At 37.2% G+C, this 14,974-nt stretch overlaps 1 protein-coding gene across 2 annotated transcripts in view; it reads right to left on the bottom strand.

The window, feature by feature from the left end:
- Positions 1-14,974, bottom strand: part of WDR64 (WD repeat domain 64) — a 140,229-nt gene that overhangs the window by 16,543 nt on the left and 108,712 nt on the right. For both annotated transcript variants that reach the window (XM_078440900.2, XM_078440901.2), the window contains 6 exons: positions 12,829-12,930; positions 11,705-11,774; positions 10,050-10,086; positions 9,345-9,484; positions 7,105-7,210; positions 2,083-2,141 (listed from right to left, as the gene is read on the bottom strand). In XM_078440900.2, the coding sequence (XP_078297026.2) occupies positions 2,083-2,141; positions 7,105-7,210; positions 9,345-9,484; positions 10,050-10,086; positions 11,705-11,774; positions 12,829-12,930 (514 nt within the window). The remainder of the gene's footprint in view (positions 1-2,082; positions 2,142-7,104; positions 7,211-9,344; positions 9,485-10,049; positions 10,087-11,704; positions 11,775-12,828; positions 12,931-14,974) is intronic.

Genomic DNA, 14,974 nt, shown 5'->3' on the forward strand with positions numbered 1-14,974 from the left:
TGCACTGACATATTAGGTGTTTGCACTGACATATTAGGTGTTTATTGTAACTAGTTGTAATCTATAACTGAACCTGATTTAATTCATGATATATATTAATCTGTGTAATAATGAGGCATCTTATAATGGGATTCTGTTGTATATAGGTAGCCATGTACAAAGTGGAAAAAATACATTGCCAAAATACAGAAAAAGGTTGAAATGACATTGAATATGGAGTAATTTCAAGTAAGTTATTAAAATAAATCTTTGCTTTTGTAAATTGGTGAAAATGCTTTAAAATAAATTCCACTGATAGTTTAATTCAATATTATTTTATAACTTTGTTTTTAAGATTTTCTCTAAATTTTATAAGGTCTTGTATCCCAGTTTATAGAAAGTTCATTTGCAAAACTGTAAGGTTTTTGGGTCATACTTTTGTGCCTTAAAATTAATAACAATATATGATAGTCATCAAAATTAAGGGGGAACAGATAACTTTCCACTTATATATGGTTCAAGCATGTCATTTGTTTTGTTCTGCTCACAACATGACTTGATTTCAGACCATTTATACCTGTTGATAAGTGAAACTTTGTGCTTCACAAGTTGTTTGAACGTTGTTTTCTATCTGATAGCAGTGAGTGTTATATATGGAAAAAACACTAGACTTGAGGACAAGAAGCCTGGCTCTAGTCCTGACTAAGTCATTAACTGTCTACATGGAGTTAAGGCAAGACAGTCTCTGATTTCCCCTCTGCAAAGTGGAGATAATCATAGGAAAAATAAACATCTGAACATTAGAAAACCATCATTGGTTCTTGGAAACAAAAAGAAAATTCTATGGATCAACTGAAATAAGGTTTGAAACAGTACCATTCTGTGACACTCTGCAAGGAATCCAATCTTAATCTATGTAACCATAGGAAAATAATAGTAAAAGAAATACTATTTATTTACGTTTTAGATTTAAAATATGACCTTAAAGAGAAATAAGTCTATGGTAAAATAGTGCTTCCTTGCTGTAACTTTTAATTAGTCAAGTTGAGTCTTTATAATAGATGTAGGCATATTTGTTTATCCACATTGACACAAAAAGTTCATATTCAGGTGGTTTTAAATAAGGATGGTGACATTTACATTGCGTTCACTCTAAAAAGAGCATAAAATATGTTTGAATCACAAGGAAGACTTAGACTAGATGTGAGGAAGAGTTTCTTTTTTTAAAATTCAAGTATAGTTGGCATGTAACGTTATGTTAGTTTCAAGTGGACAACATACTGTACATTACTCAGTGCTCACCCTGATAGCATGATAACATGTTATTGCAGTGTTATTGACTATATTCCCTATGCTGTATTTTTCATCCCCAATGGTTGGGCACTAGATTAGGCCTGTAAGGAAAAGTTATAGCATCTCTTTCTGTTTTTTTTTTTTAAATGTTTATTTATTTATTTATTTATTTATTTATTTATTTTTCTTTTTTTTCTTCAATATATGAAGTTTATTGTCAAATTGGTTTCCATATAACATCCCAAAAGGTGCCCTACTCAATACCCATCGCCCACCCTCCCCTCCCTCCCACCCCCCATCAACCCTCAGTTTTTTCTCAGTTTTTAAGAGTCTCTTAATAGCATCTCTTTCTGTAAAGTTATGTCATATATATAAACTGACTGTGGAGGACTAGATGATTTGTGAACTTTTTTAAGCTCTGGGTTTCTACATAGATTCTCTCAAATAAATCAAAACATGAAGATGATGTAATGTGGCCAGTGGCTAGATCACTCACTCACTCACTCATTCTTTCTTTTCACCAGTAAACCATTATTATTTGGCATGTAGCTTGTTTCTTTTTTCTTTTTTTTTTACTTCAAGTATAATTAACATAGACTGTTATGTTAGTTTCAGGTGTACCATATAATGATTCAACAACTCTATACATTTCTCAGTGCCCATCAAGATAAAATACTGTTAAGATTCAATAGTATTATATATGACTCCAGAGTAGGAAGTCTTGGCTTGCATTTCTATCTTTTGTGGTGTCTAGCACAGAAAAATGGTCAGTTTCTGGTTCATGAATTAAACTAAAACTAAAGTTCCTACCTTTTCATTGTGAGGTGAATCCAGGAAGGAACTAATGCTGCAAAGGATAACATGTCCTTCTGTAGAAAATGTAAGCATTGGAATCTTTAGTTAGGTATCCTTTTTGTCTAAGCACATACTATCCAGCCCGCCAAATTAATTTGACTTAGGCATTTATAATGGTAAATAAAATAGAATCTGAAAAACCAGAAATGAAAGAAAAAAAATTATATCACTTATACGTAGGAATTCTGATATATGGCAACCTCATTGTGACTTACTGTTGCCATGTATGCTCAAAGTCAAATTTCCTCTCGATGTCAGGGTAGATGAAATAGGAATGAAAACAACACTACCAAATGGAATCCAAACCATTAGAGAGATAATCATCCTACAATCCACATGATAGTTATAAAACTAGATTTAAAAAAAAGCAACAGGGTGCCTGAGTGGCTCAGTTGGCTAAATGTCTGACTTTGGCTCAGGTCATGATCTCACAGTTTGTGTGTTCAAGCCCCACATCGGGCTCTGTGCTGAATCTGGATCAGAACCTGGAGCCTGCTTTGGATTCTGTGTCTCACTCTCTCTCTGCCCCTCCCCCGCACATGTCTGTCTGTCTGTCTCAAAAAATAAATAAACATTAAAAAATTATTTTAAAAAAGCAAAAAGGACTACATCTAGGCATATTCAAACTGCAGAAAGAAAAAAAATCTTGAAAGAAACCGGTGTGGGGGGGGATATCTTATCTATAAAGGAACAATATAAGAATTACATCTAACTTCTCAGAAACCATTAAAGTTAGAAGAGAATGGAATGAAATATTTAAGTGTTGAGAGAAAAACCATCAACCTAGCATTATGTCCCTTGTAAACTGTCCTTCAAAAGTGAAGGAGAAAGGTGACTTTCCCAGACAAACAAAACCGGAGACAATTTGTTGCTAGTAAACTTGCCTTGCAAGAAGTATTAAAAGAAGTTCTTAAGAGAGAAGGAAAATGATATAGGTAAGAAATTCAGATTTATATAAAGAAAAGAAGAGCATAAGAGAAGGAATAAATGAAGATAAAGTAAAAGCAATTTATTTAAAGCAATAATAGCAACAATGTATTTGACAATTGTAACTTATAGGTACTTGAGCTGAATGACAGTAGTGACACAAGAAGAAATTAGGAATATTTTGTTATTATAAGGTACTCATATTACCAGGGAGGTGGTGTAGACTTGTTTGACACGAATTAGTTGTAAATGTATATTGCAAACTCTAGGGAAACCATTCAAAAAATTTTAAAAAGATACATAATTGATATGCTAAGAGAAAGTAGAATAATATGAAAGGTCACTTAAAACCACAAAAGGCAGAAAAAGAGTGAAAGACAAAAATAAGAACAAAAACGAGGAATAAATAGACCACGATAAGAAATATGGTAGATCTATATCAAAAATCACTTTAGATGTCAACAGTCTAAGTAAACCACTTAAAAGACTGAGATTGTCAGAATGGATTAAAAAACAACACCCAATTATATGTTGCTTACAAGAAATCCACTTTATATATAAGGATACATGTAGACTAAAAGTAAAGGGATAGAGAACGACTTACCATGTTAATGCAAATCAAAAGAAAGGAAGAGCATCTATGTTTCAGAGAAGACTTCAGAGTAAGAAAAATTATTAGGGATAAAGAAAGGCATTACATAATGATAAAGGGGCAATTCTCCAAGAAGACATAACTATCCTTAACATGTATGTGCCGGGGCACCTGGGTGGCTCAGTCAGTTAAGCATCGGACTTTGGTTCAGGTCATGATCTCGCGGTTGGTAAGTTTGAACCCTGCATCAGGCTCTGTGCTGGCAGCTCAGAGCCTGGAGCCTGCTTTGGATTCTGTGTCTCCTTCTCTCTCTGCCCCTCCCCCACTCTCTCTCTCTCAAAAATAAACATTAAAAATTAAAAGAAAAACATGTATGTGCCTAACATCACAGTATCAAGATATGCAGCTGAAAACTGATAGAATTGCAAGGAGAAATAGATAATACACTGTTATAGTTGGAAACTTCACACCCATCTATCAGAAATGGACAGACCCAGGGGGCAGAAAATCAGTAAGGACATAGTTGAACTTAATCACACCATCATTCAACTAGATATAATTGATATCTATAGACTACTGCATCCAAACACAGCAAAACCCATATTAATCTCAAGCTATCATTCACCAAGATAGACCAAATTCTGGGCAATAAATTATATCTTAACCAATTTGAAATAAGAGAAATCATATAGTGTATGTCCCCAGACTACAATGGAATGAAATTGGAAATCAAGAGAAAGGGAGCTGGAAAATCCCAAAATAATTAGAGATGAGACAACATACTTCTAAATAATAGATCATAGAAAAAAATCTCAAGAGAAAGTTTTAAATATTTTGAACTAAATAAAAATGAAAATATGACATCAAAATTAGAGGGAAGCAGCAAAAACAGTGCTCACAGGGCAATTTACGAGCAAATATTAGAAACAAAAGGAAGATCTATAATCTAAACTTCTCTTTTAGAATGAAATTAAAAAAAAAAACAAACAAATTCACCAAAGTAAGCAGAATAAATGAAGTAAAAATCAGAACGGAAATCAATGAAACTAAAAATAGGAACTCAATAGAAAAAAATCAACAAAACCAAAAGCTGGTTCTTTAAAAAGATCAACAAAATTGACAAACTTCTATCCGGGCTAACTAAGAAAAAAAGATCTCATGGGAATTAAAAGGATACAAATGAATACTATGAATTCCATGCCCACAAATTTAATAACCTGGATAAAATGGACTGATTCCTTGAAAGACACAATCTGTCAAAGCTCACCCAAGAAGAAACAGATAATATGAATAGGCTTATATTATTTTTTTAAAATGTTTATTTATTTATTTATGGATGGGGTAGGGAGTCAGAGGGAGAGGGTCAGAGAACCCCAAGCAAATTTCATGCTGTCAGTGTGGTGCCCAATATAGGCCCATGAACCGGACTGTGAGATCATGATCTCAGCTGAAATCAAGAGTAGGACGCTCAACTGACTGAGCCACCCAGGTACCCCAGGTCTATATTATTAAGGAAATTAATTAATAATCTTCCCAAACAGAAACCACTGCGTCAAAATGAGTTTAATGGTGAATTCTATCACACATTTAAGTAAGAAATCTTACCAATTATGTACAAACTCTTCCAGAATATAAAAGTAAAAGGGAATACTTTCTAACTTGTTCAATGAGGCCAGCACACCCTAATACCAAACCCAAAGATATTATGAGAAAGCTATAAACCAATAGCTGCTATGAGTATAGATGCAAAAATCCCCATCAAAATATAAGCATATTAAAAGAATTATACACAATGGTCAGCATTTGAAGATCATTTCATGTAATCCATCCTATCAACAGGCTATAGAAGAAAAAAATCACATGATCACAATAGATGCAGAAAAAGCAGTTGACAAAATTCAATACCCATTCATGATAAAAACTCTCAATTTGGAAATGCACGTTACACTTTTCCCACCAAATTCTAAAAGCCAAAAAACCCAGATCAAAACAACTCTAAGCGTAACATGCAAAACTATAAAACTGGAAGAAAATCTAAACCTTGGGTTTGGCAATGACTTTTTAAAAACAACATCAAAGGCACAATCTGTGAAAGAAACCATTGGTAAACTGTACTTCATTAAAATTGAAAATTTTGTACAATCTCCGGAAGACTGAAATAATTGAAGGTACAAACTGATTCATAGACTAAGTTTTGAAATGAGAACAATGTTCTTTCAAGAAAAGGTGTAAAACAAATATTATTACTTTTTGTTTAACATTTATTTATTTTTGAGATACAGAGAGAGAGCACAAGCAGGGGAGGGAGGTGAGAGAAGGAGATACAGAATCTGAAGCAGGCTCCAGGCTCCTAGCTGTCAGCACAGAGCCCAACACAGGGCTCAAACCCACAAGATCATGACCTGAGCCTAAGTCGGAGGCTCAACCTACTGAGCCACCAGGTGCCCCTAAAATTTAAATATGAATGTAATAGCAGTACCCGAATGCAAATATCAAGGTTACAGTAGCAAATGATAAGTGAAGGGGTGGGTGTAGAAGAAAAGCAAGAGTAAAGTGGGCTAAGCTTTTGTTTAACTGAAAAGATGCTGTTTCAGTCTAAATTCTAACAAACTGGTTAGTTTTGTCTGTTTTTTGGAAAAACTTAAAAGTGAACACTACTAAAACTTAAAAATGTTTTTACACTAGGAATGCTCATTCACACACTCACATAATCTTTTAAAGTAGATGAAAAGAAAGATAATTCATGATTAGTTAAAAAGATGAAAGAAAGGAAATAAAGCATTAGAAAAAAGAATTTTGTGACATCAAAGAAGAAAAACCAACTGTATGAGTTCTAACAATCAATACAAAATCCCCTAATGAGAGCAAAGAATCCCTCTCCTTCCTAATTAATGCTGTTACTCCCTTTATGAGATAAATACAACATAACCTATTCAAGATGGAAAATGAAAACTTTACATTCTTCCCAATATGTAAGGTAAGAGAACAGGTAGTTCTGTACCCCATTAAAAATTTTTTTTTCAATGTTTATTTATTTTTGAAAGACAGAGAGAGACAGCATCAGCACGGAAGGGGCAGAGAAAGGGAGACACAGAACCCAAAGCAGGCTCCAGGCTCTGAGCCGTCAGCACAGAGCCTGACGTGGGGCTCGAACTCACGAATGGTGAGATCATGACCTGAGCCAATGTCAGACGCTTAACTGTGTACCCCATTTAAAGATGGGAAAAAAAAGATTGTCTCACTCTAAGTAAAGACCTCAGAATGGAATAGGTTCTATTCATTGCTCTATTCATTCATTATTCTCTTTATTCAGCAAGCTATTCATAACACTCTCTCCTGCTTCAGCATCCTTCTTTTTCTTTCTTTTGTCTCAACAAATGTCATGTATTTTCCTACCTCCATCTTTATGTCATGTGGTTATGGAGCAACCTGTAGACGACTACCTAAGCATGACTTACCCACATTTCCAGTCAGAAGTATCCTGGTACATGGATCAGTATACAGCGATGTCAGAGAAATGGCAGAATGTTTTGTGAAAGGCAGCATATCTTTCAGTAGCTTTCCCTGAATGAAGTATAATAAATTCTATAAAATATTAATCTCAGAGTTGAATTTCTCTATAAATAATCCATCTAAAAAATTATCTCTACTACTGCAACATGATTCTCTTCTTTGTAATAAAAACAATTTGAAACTATCTGAAGGGACTTATTTCCTTGAAATTAAATATTCATAAAGCTGTAACAACTATTAAGAGCATCTAAACTCTGATTATTACAGACCACTTCTATTCTTGGGGGTTGTTTCTTGCACTTCCATGACCCTTTCCATGAACTTCCTCAGACCTCTTTTCCAGGTACATATTCCCCTTCTAAACAAACATTCTTTTCAGGTTTAAGTGTATCTCACTTGTTTAAGTGTATCTCAACCAGTAATATTGCACTTACGTTTTCAGACATATCTATTTTGAAAATTGGTGCAAGATAAAGAGATTGTAGGAGATTCAAATTCAGCAGATTATTTTTCAGTGCTTAGGATAAGTCAGCACCAGGAAGGATTTTCCACAAGCACTGCCTCACTTAGACAATAAACATCCCTGCTTCAGAAGAGAGATTTAAATTTTTTTTTTAATTTTTATTTTATTTTTGAGACACAGAGAGGCAGAGTATGAGCAGGGGAGGGGCGGAGAGAGAGAGAGAGAGAGAGAGAGAGAGAGAGAGAGAGAATCTGAAGCAGGCTCCAGGCTCTGAGCTGTCAGCACTGAGCCCTATGAGGGGCTCGAACTTGCCAACTGCGAGATCGTGACCTGAGCCAAAGTCGGATGCTCAGCCGACTGAGCCACCCAGGCACCCCAGAACAGAGAATTTGATAGGGCACCTGGGTGGCTCAGTTGGTTAAGCATCTGACTCTTGATTTTGGTTCAAGTCATGATATCATGGTTCCTGGGATCCAGCCCTACATGGGGCTCTGCACTGACAGCATAGAGCCTGCTTGGGATTCTTTCTCTCTCCCTCTCTCTGCCCCTCCCCTGCTTGTGCTCCCCCCACTCATCAAAATAAATAAATAAACATCAAAAAAAAAAGAAGAGAGAATTTGAGTCTGCTAATCACTTCCTGAGATTTATTTGGGTATAATCTTCCTTCTGTCACTCTTATTTCTCTGTCAGAAAAAAACAAAAAAAAAAAGGCATTGCTCCAATACCAAGATACTCTCAGGAAAAGTTGTTAATGATAGTTTGTATTTTTGGGGCGCCTGGGTGGTGACCAACTCTTGATTTCAGCTCAGGTCATAATCTCACAGACGTGAGATCGAGCCCCACATCAGGCTCAGTGCTGGATGTGAGCCTGCTTAGGATTCTCTCTCTCTCCCCCTACCTACTCCCCCTCCCCCACTTGCTCTGTCTCTCTCTCTCTCTCTCTAAAATGAAATTTAAAAATTGTTTCAAAAAGTTTGTATTTTCAAACCAAGATTTTCCCACTTACACGCTAAGATCTATTGACAGACCTGGACATTTTACCCAGTAGACGCCTGCACTATTCTGTGTCACTGGGTCTCACTATCTGCCATACAAAATGGTGGCTCTTTTCTCACTTGCCTCTCTAGTGATTTCTTGCCTCTCTACTGATTTCATTGTTATCAGCACCTTCCATCAAGATCCTTCCTTCCATCATTTCTGTCTTCCTAGTTTTAAACTCTGCCACCCTCCGCTCCAAGTCATTTAAAATCTTCTGGGAAATAAAAGCTATTTTTTCATTGTAAAATACTTAAGGACACTCAGTACAATGTAATAACTTCTTCCAATAGTTTAGATAACTAAAAATTTATACATACTCAATATTTGAGTGTTCTTATATTCTTTTACTGTAATATTCTTTTACTGTAATTAATATCCTCTAATGTTATTTAAATATCCAATGAAATAGTTAGCGGCATGTACTCATAGCTCAATTTAAAGAAAAGAAAGATTTGAAATAGTTAACTTAGGAGTTTTGATCATTTGACCCGAGTTACAGAACTGTTCTATTGTAATGTTTGAGTTGCACTTTCAGTGAGAAGGCTGAGGAACCACAATTTGTTATAAGGTTGAAAAATACTAGAATTGGATGTTCTCTGGAACCTTAGAAGGCTAGGATTCATTCCACAATACTTTTATCTTTCTCATTCTCTGCTGTTCCAGGTAAACAATGGGTCCCATCACCTCCATAGTCCACAAACGAAGATGTCCATCCTCATGAGCACTGACAATGATAGGGGGCTGAGCTTCTATTAAATTGGTGCCTCCAGGATGTTTTTTGTCCACTGGATGTTGCTCTCCCATTGTGACATCAGTTTGTTCACCTACAGGAAAGTTAACGAGCTACCATGGGTGTTTGCAATACTTGGAATTACAAATTTTATAGAACATAAAAGAGGAGCCAGGTAGGAAAATAGTAAGACAACACATTCTTTTTCCTAGAATATTTTTTTCAACCTCAGATAACTTCACTCAGGGCAGAGAACAAAAAAAAGCATTAACAAATGGAATCCTAGATCACTGGGGGGAAGAAATTATTTTTCATCTTATTACAAAAGCCTCCACATTGTATATAACAGCTAAAACTAGATATATACCCAGTGTAAGTCTTACACACCCCAAATGGCTTATGAATCTAGTATAAGTTTTAGGAAAATGGACTCAAGACTAAGAAGCTCAGTAATGCATTGGATTTTTAAAAATCTAGAATTAGTATTTAAAACAGCATCATCATAATGGAAATTCTGCCTCTTAGACTACTGAATCTTATACCACCTCCTTAACATTTAGCCACAGAAAGGATATAATGTATATTCATAAGACTATTCTAGAACCCGAACTCCTGTAACATGAAATTGTTATAAGAAAGAGAGGTGATTTCATACTTACGTTTAACCTCAGTGTCATGTATGCTCTGTTTGCTTCCCTGAATTAGGGGAGAAAAAGAGAAGGCATTTCCGTGACATTGTAAGGAAATGAGATGTACTGGATGAGTTAGATTCTTCAGGTGCATTTACATTTTTTTTAAATTTTTAAACATTTGAGTATAGTTGACACACAATGTTACATCGTTCCATTAGTTTTAGGTGTACAACACAGCAATTGGGTAGGTCTTTAAGTTATGCCATGCTCACCACAAGTGTAGCTACCATCTGTCCCCATACAATGCTGTTGCTGTACCGACTATATTCTCTATGCTCTATCTATATCTTTTTTCTTGGGATTTATTCACCCCATAACTGGAAGCCTGTAACTCCCCCTCCGCTGCACCTATTTTGCCCATCCCTCATCCTCTCCCCCTGGCAACCATCAGTTTGTTCTCTGTTAATTTTACATTTCTCAGTATTCTTTTTGAAGTTTTTATTTTATTTTATTTTTTTATTTCAGAGAGAGAGAGAGAGAAGGAGAGAGAGTGGGGAAGAGGGGCAGAGAGAAAGAGAGAGAATCTTAAGCAGGCTGCATGCTAAGTGCAGAGCCCAATGTGGGGCTTGATTCCACAACTAAGGGGTCATGACCTGAGCCAAAATCAAGAGTCTGACACTCAACTGACTGAGCTATCCCAAGCACCCCTGAAGTTGTTTTTGAATTAATTATTTTAAAAAGTATATTGCAGAGATTGTCATGTTCATAAATATGGTATCTGTAACACAACATTCTAGTGGCTTAGGGAGGGCATAACAATGAGAGCAATTATGTGTGTAATGCATGCCATGTTCTTGGTGTACATGATCTCCAATTCTATTAGCAACCATGTGAATTAGACTTTATTTGATAAAGAAACAAAACTCAGAGATTAGGTGATGTCTCTAAAGCTAATCAGAGCACCTGATTGAAGTACAAGTCTGTCTGACTCTTACATCCTTGTGAGTTTATTCTTTTCATCATGCTAGTCATTTTAAAATAATTTTTCCAGGGAAAAGTTTCCTTTAAAACAAAATCCTACTAGAGGGGAGCCTGGGTGGCTCAGTTCGTTAAGCATCCAACTTCGGGTCAGGTCATGATCTCATGGTTCATGAATTCGAGCCCATCAGGTCAGGCTCTGCTGACAGCTCAGAACCTGGAGTCTGCTTTGGATTCTCTGTCTCCCTGTCTCTCTGCCCCTCCCCAACTCTCTCTCTCTCTCTCAAAAAATAAATAAACATAAAAACTATTCAAACAAAATAAAACAAAATCCTACTAGAGATGTAATGTGCCAAATCTATGGACTGAGAACAGAGTTTGAAAACCACAGTATTACTCTGTGTGTCGTCTCTTCCCTGTGTAATGTATGTAATACTTTTTAGCAAAAGAGGTTGTCTAAAATTGATTTATTATTTCAGAAATGTAAAGATAGCATATGTAATGTATTTTATTTATATGTATGGTTTATTTTCAGATATGAAAACCTTGAAAATACAAAACAAAACAGATTTTACACATGCATGTACACACAGTTTTTCCACCTTGACCTTCTCTCAAAAGAGCATCTCAAGTGGGGCCAATCACTATTTCTAAACCAACATTGGATATAACAGGAAGACATACTCTTTCTATTTGTTGCTTACCTTGCTACTCTGTGGACCTTTACTAGAATCACATTGTGATGAGGAGCACACAGAATCCTGACTTGATCTCCTACAGGAAGAGGGAAAAGCCCAAGGAAGGAAAGTTAAGATATTCTATCCTACACAAAGTGTGCTCTTTTCTGCTTTAATTTCAGTAGGTTACTTCTCTCATCATCTATGGATACTGAGCCACTCAAGAAACAAATCATACTTTCTATCTTGGGTTACAAATGTTCATCTGTCTGGTTTTGGTAGATGCTGTTGGGGAGCCTCAGTAATTAAGATTTAATGTTGCCTGGGTCTGGGAAATAAAAATATGCCCTGTACCACTGCTCAGGGCTAGATGTATTCCCAGGAGCTGACACTGAAATGGCAGAAGCAGTGTTGGGGGGTGGGCCCCTGAAAAGCCTGGCTAACCCCTGCTCTGCTCTGCAATCCCCAGTTCTAGCCTGGTTGTCTCGGCCGTGCTCTGCTGGAGTGAACTGGAAAGTGACTTAGGTTCCAGTGAGGGCACTGATATGGAACAAGTCTTCAAAATAGTCTCAGTTAAGACAATTTCAAGTCAAGGGGTAGGGAAGGTGGTACATTCTTGCTCACTGCTGGGTGACTCAAAACCAACATGGAAGCCTTTGCTTTCTCATTTCCTTTCCCATTACATGTTGCCTGAAAATCAGAACTCTGAAGCGCATCTAGACAGAAAAAATAGTTTTTCTTAAATATTTAGAAAACAATATCCTTCCCCTCAGAAATGAATGGAGATGGCTCCATTTTAGCAGATGTCATATGAAACCTTCTGCTATAGGTTTAAATTTGCCCTGCAAGTCCTTCCTTATTCTGGCCACAAGTGTGGTCAAGTGGGCATTTTCTACCTCTTCTACTAGTGTAGAGATCGCTGTGAGGCTGACATGGTAAGGGAAATGAGAACCCCACACAGCAAATCAGATCCCAGAGGACCACCTACCTACAAAAGATAGTAGCAGGGAAGAAAGCTTAAGCCAAGTAGCATACCCAATTTATGTCTTCCCTCAATTGTACCTTCCTTAGTGCTGGGATAAGGAGAACTCTTTTTACATCACCCGCATAAGTCCCAGACAGTATTTCTTCATCAGTAAGTACTGAGTTACCTTGCACATTCAGGCGGTCGAAAGAGGAACAGTATGTCATTGATTCTAAAGCGTTTGGGATCCAAATCAGGGTCCACCTTGAAGCAATTTTCAGGTCTGTACCTGGGAGTGAAGCATACATTTACATGATAAACATTTACAAGTTAGGCAACTTGCATTACTTATACATCCCATGAAGAACTAATCAATTCCTGCAATGCTGGTATCACTGAACATAAAGAGAAAACCTAGAGGGGTAGAGTTGGAACCTATCTCCCTTAATAAAGCCCTGTGTAACCACATGACCAACTCAGTGTTTAAAAGTCTTTTAATCCAATTAGCAGGTCTAGCCTTCTACTAATACGTCAAAGTGGACTTACATATAACCTCCTGGAAGTTTCAGAAAGTTTGAAGAATAGAATTCTACTCTGAGTAAGTGGAGTGGCAAATTTCCAGTTTGGGCCCCCCAAAAAGCATGAGACTTTGAACAGGAAGAGAAAGGCCAGGTCTCCTGACTGGTGAAGGGATCTTAGGCAAATTTGAGCAGAGGTAGAGACGGCTTCCACCATGAATATGGAAACCACTTTCAACTTTAGAGCCTTTTGAAAGCTGGGCCCAAGTTACATTAGACAGTTGTGTACTAAATTGTATGTTTTGCAAAATACTAAAGTGATTCTAAGTCACTTACTTGTGTATAATCATCTTCTCATGGGAAGGGAACATGATGTATGGCTCACCATACCGTTACTTTCCTCTGACTGAGTGCTGTATTCACATTCATCGCTTTGCAAAATACTAGCACTTCAACAAGGAGCATCTCCTCCTTCAAGTTGGGAATAGTCTCAGGAGAGCTTCCCTCCTGATGCTGTGGAAGCAGGACTACAGTCTCTCTGCTTTCCTTTTGTAGTGAGTCACGCACAAGCTGACACAGCATGAGAACTGCTTTAATAAGAGACTGAAGAACCACACAGTGCATATTGATATGGGTATCAAGTGACAAGTCTACAGTCATGAGAAAGCCCAAGGGCAAGTGTTGAGAGGAAGGAACAGGAGAGTGACAGGGATTCGAGGGCAGGACCCAAGAGAACACTGGCTGAGGTACAGAGGGAGAAGTCAACGAACGGTTCAAAGGAGAACAAATCCAGGATCCAAACAAGAGAGGACTATGTCCTGTCAAACGTTGGTTAAAGGTAAAGGCTCAGAGTTACACTGGAAAGGGGCCTGGGGTCCAGATGGACCAGGAGTGTTTAAGGCACTGTGAATAGAGAAGCAGAGGTTTCTTCTGTTTTCCTCTTTCCTCTTGTCCTTTCTAATGCTCTTCCCCCTCTTTCCTTCCTCTGAATGCTTAGATAGACTTGATGTTATTTTTATCCATTCACTAAGGTTCTTGACCGCCTTGTACCTCAAAGTAAAACACTGCGAGTTCCCTTGATACAGGATGTTTACACATGGCCCTTGCTTATGGCCCAATTACAGAACTGGGGAGAGTTTGTTATTTACAACCTATCCGTAGCAAATAATCCAATGTTACATTACTTTCTTTACAGTCAAAGGTAAGAATATTTAGAAATGGATAGCAGGGAATGGGTAAAGCTTTTGGCTATGGTGCAGGGCATATCTGATTGGTTGAGATCTATTTATTTAATTGCATATGCCACCCCCGTGTTAGCATTGACCTATAATGCACTGTACACATTGCAGTGGTGAATAAAAAGAAAACCCATGTAGAATGCTACTCACCATTTGAGGTGACTAAGCAGATGGTGGTATCACTGGGAATACAGGAAAAGGAGATGCATGGGAATGGGGAAGACTGGGACACAGTTTTGGTCTTTCAGGGTGTTGCTGGTGACCCAGATGGTCATCGCCAGATATGTGTGTTTAAAGCTTTAGGGAGATTAGCGTTTAAAACATATATTTTAGGGGTGCCTGGGTGGCTCAGTCGGTTAAGTGTCCAACTTCAGCTCAGGTCATGATCTTGTGGTTTTATGGGTTCAAGCCCCACATCAAGTTCTGTGCTGACAGATCGGAGCCTGGAGCCTGCTTCGGATTCTGTGTCTCCCTCTCTCTGCCCCTCCCCCGCTCACACTCTGTCTCTCTCTGTCTTCTCTCAAAAATAAATAAACATTACGAAAATTTAAAATATATACATATTTTAACTTTTTAT

This window comes from Panthera onca, chromosome F1 (genome assembly GCF_046562875.1).
Source record: "Panthera onca isolate mPanOnc1 chromosome F1, mPanOnc1 haplotype 2, whole genome shotgun sequence".
Taxonomy (NCBI): domain Eukaryota; kingdom Metazoa; phylum Chordata; class Mammalia; order Carnivora; family Felidae; genus Panthera; species Panthera onca.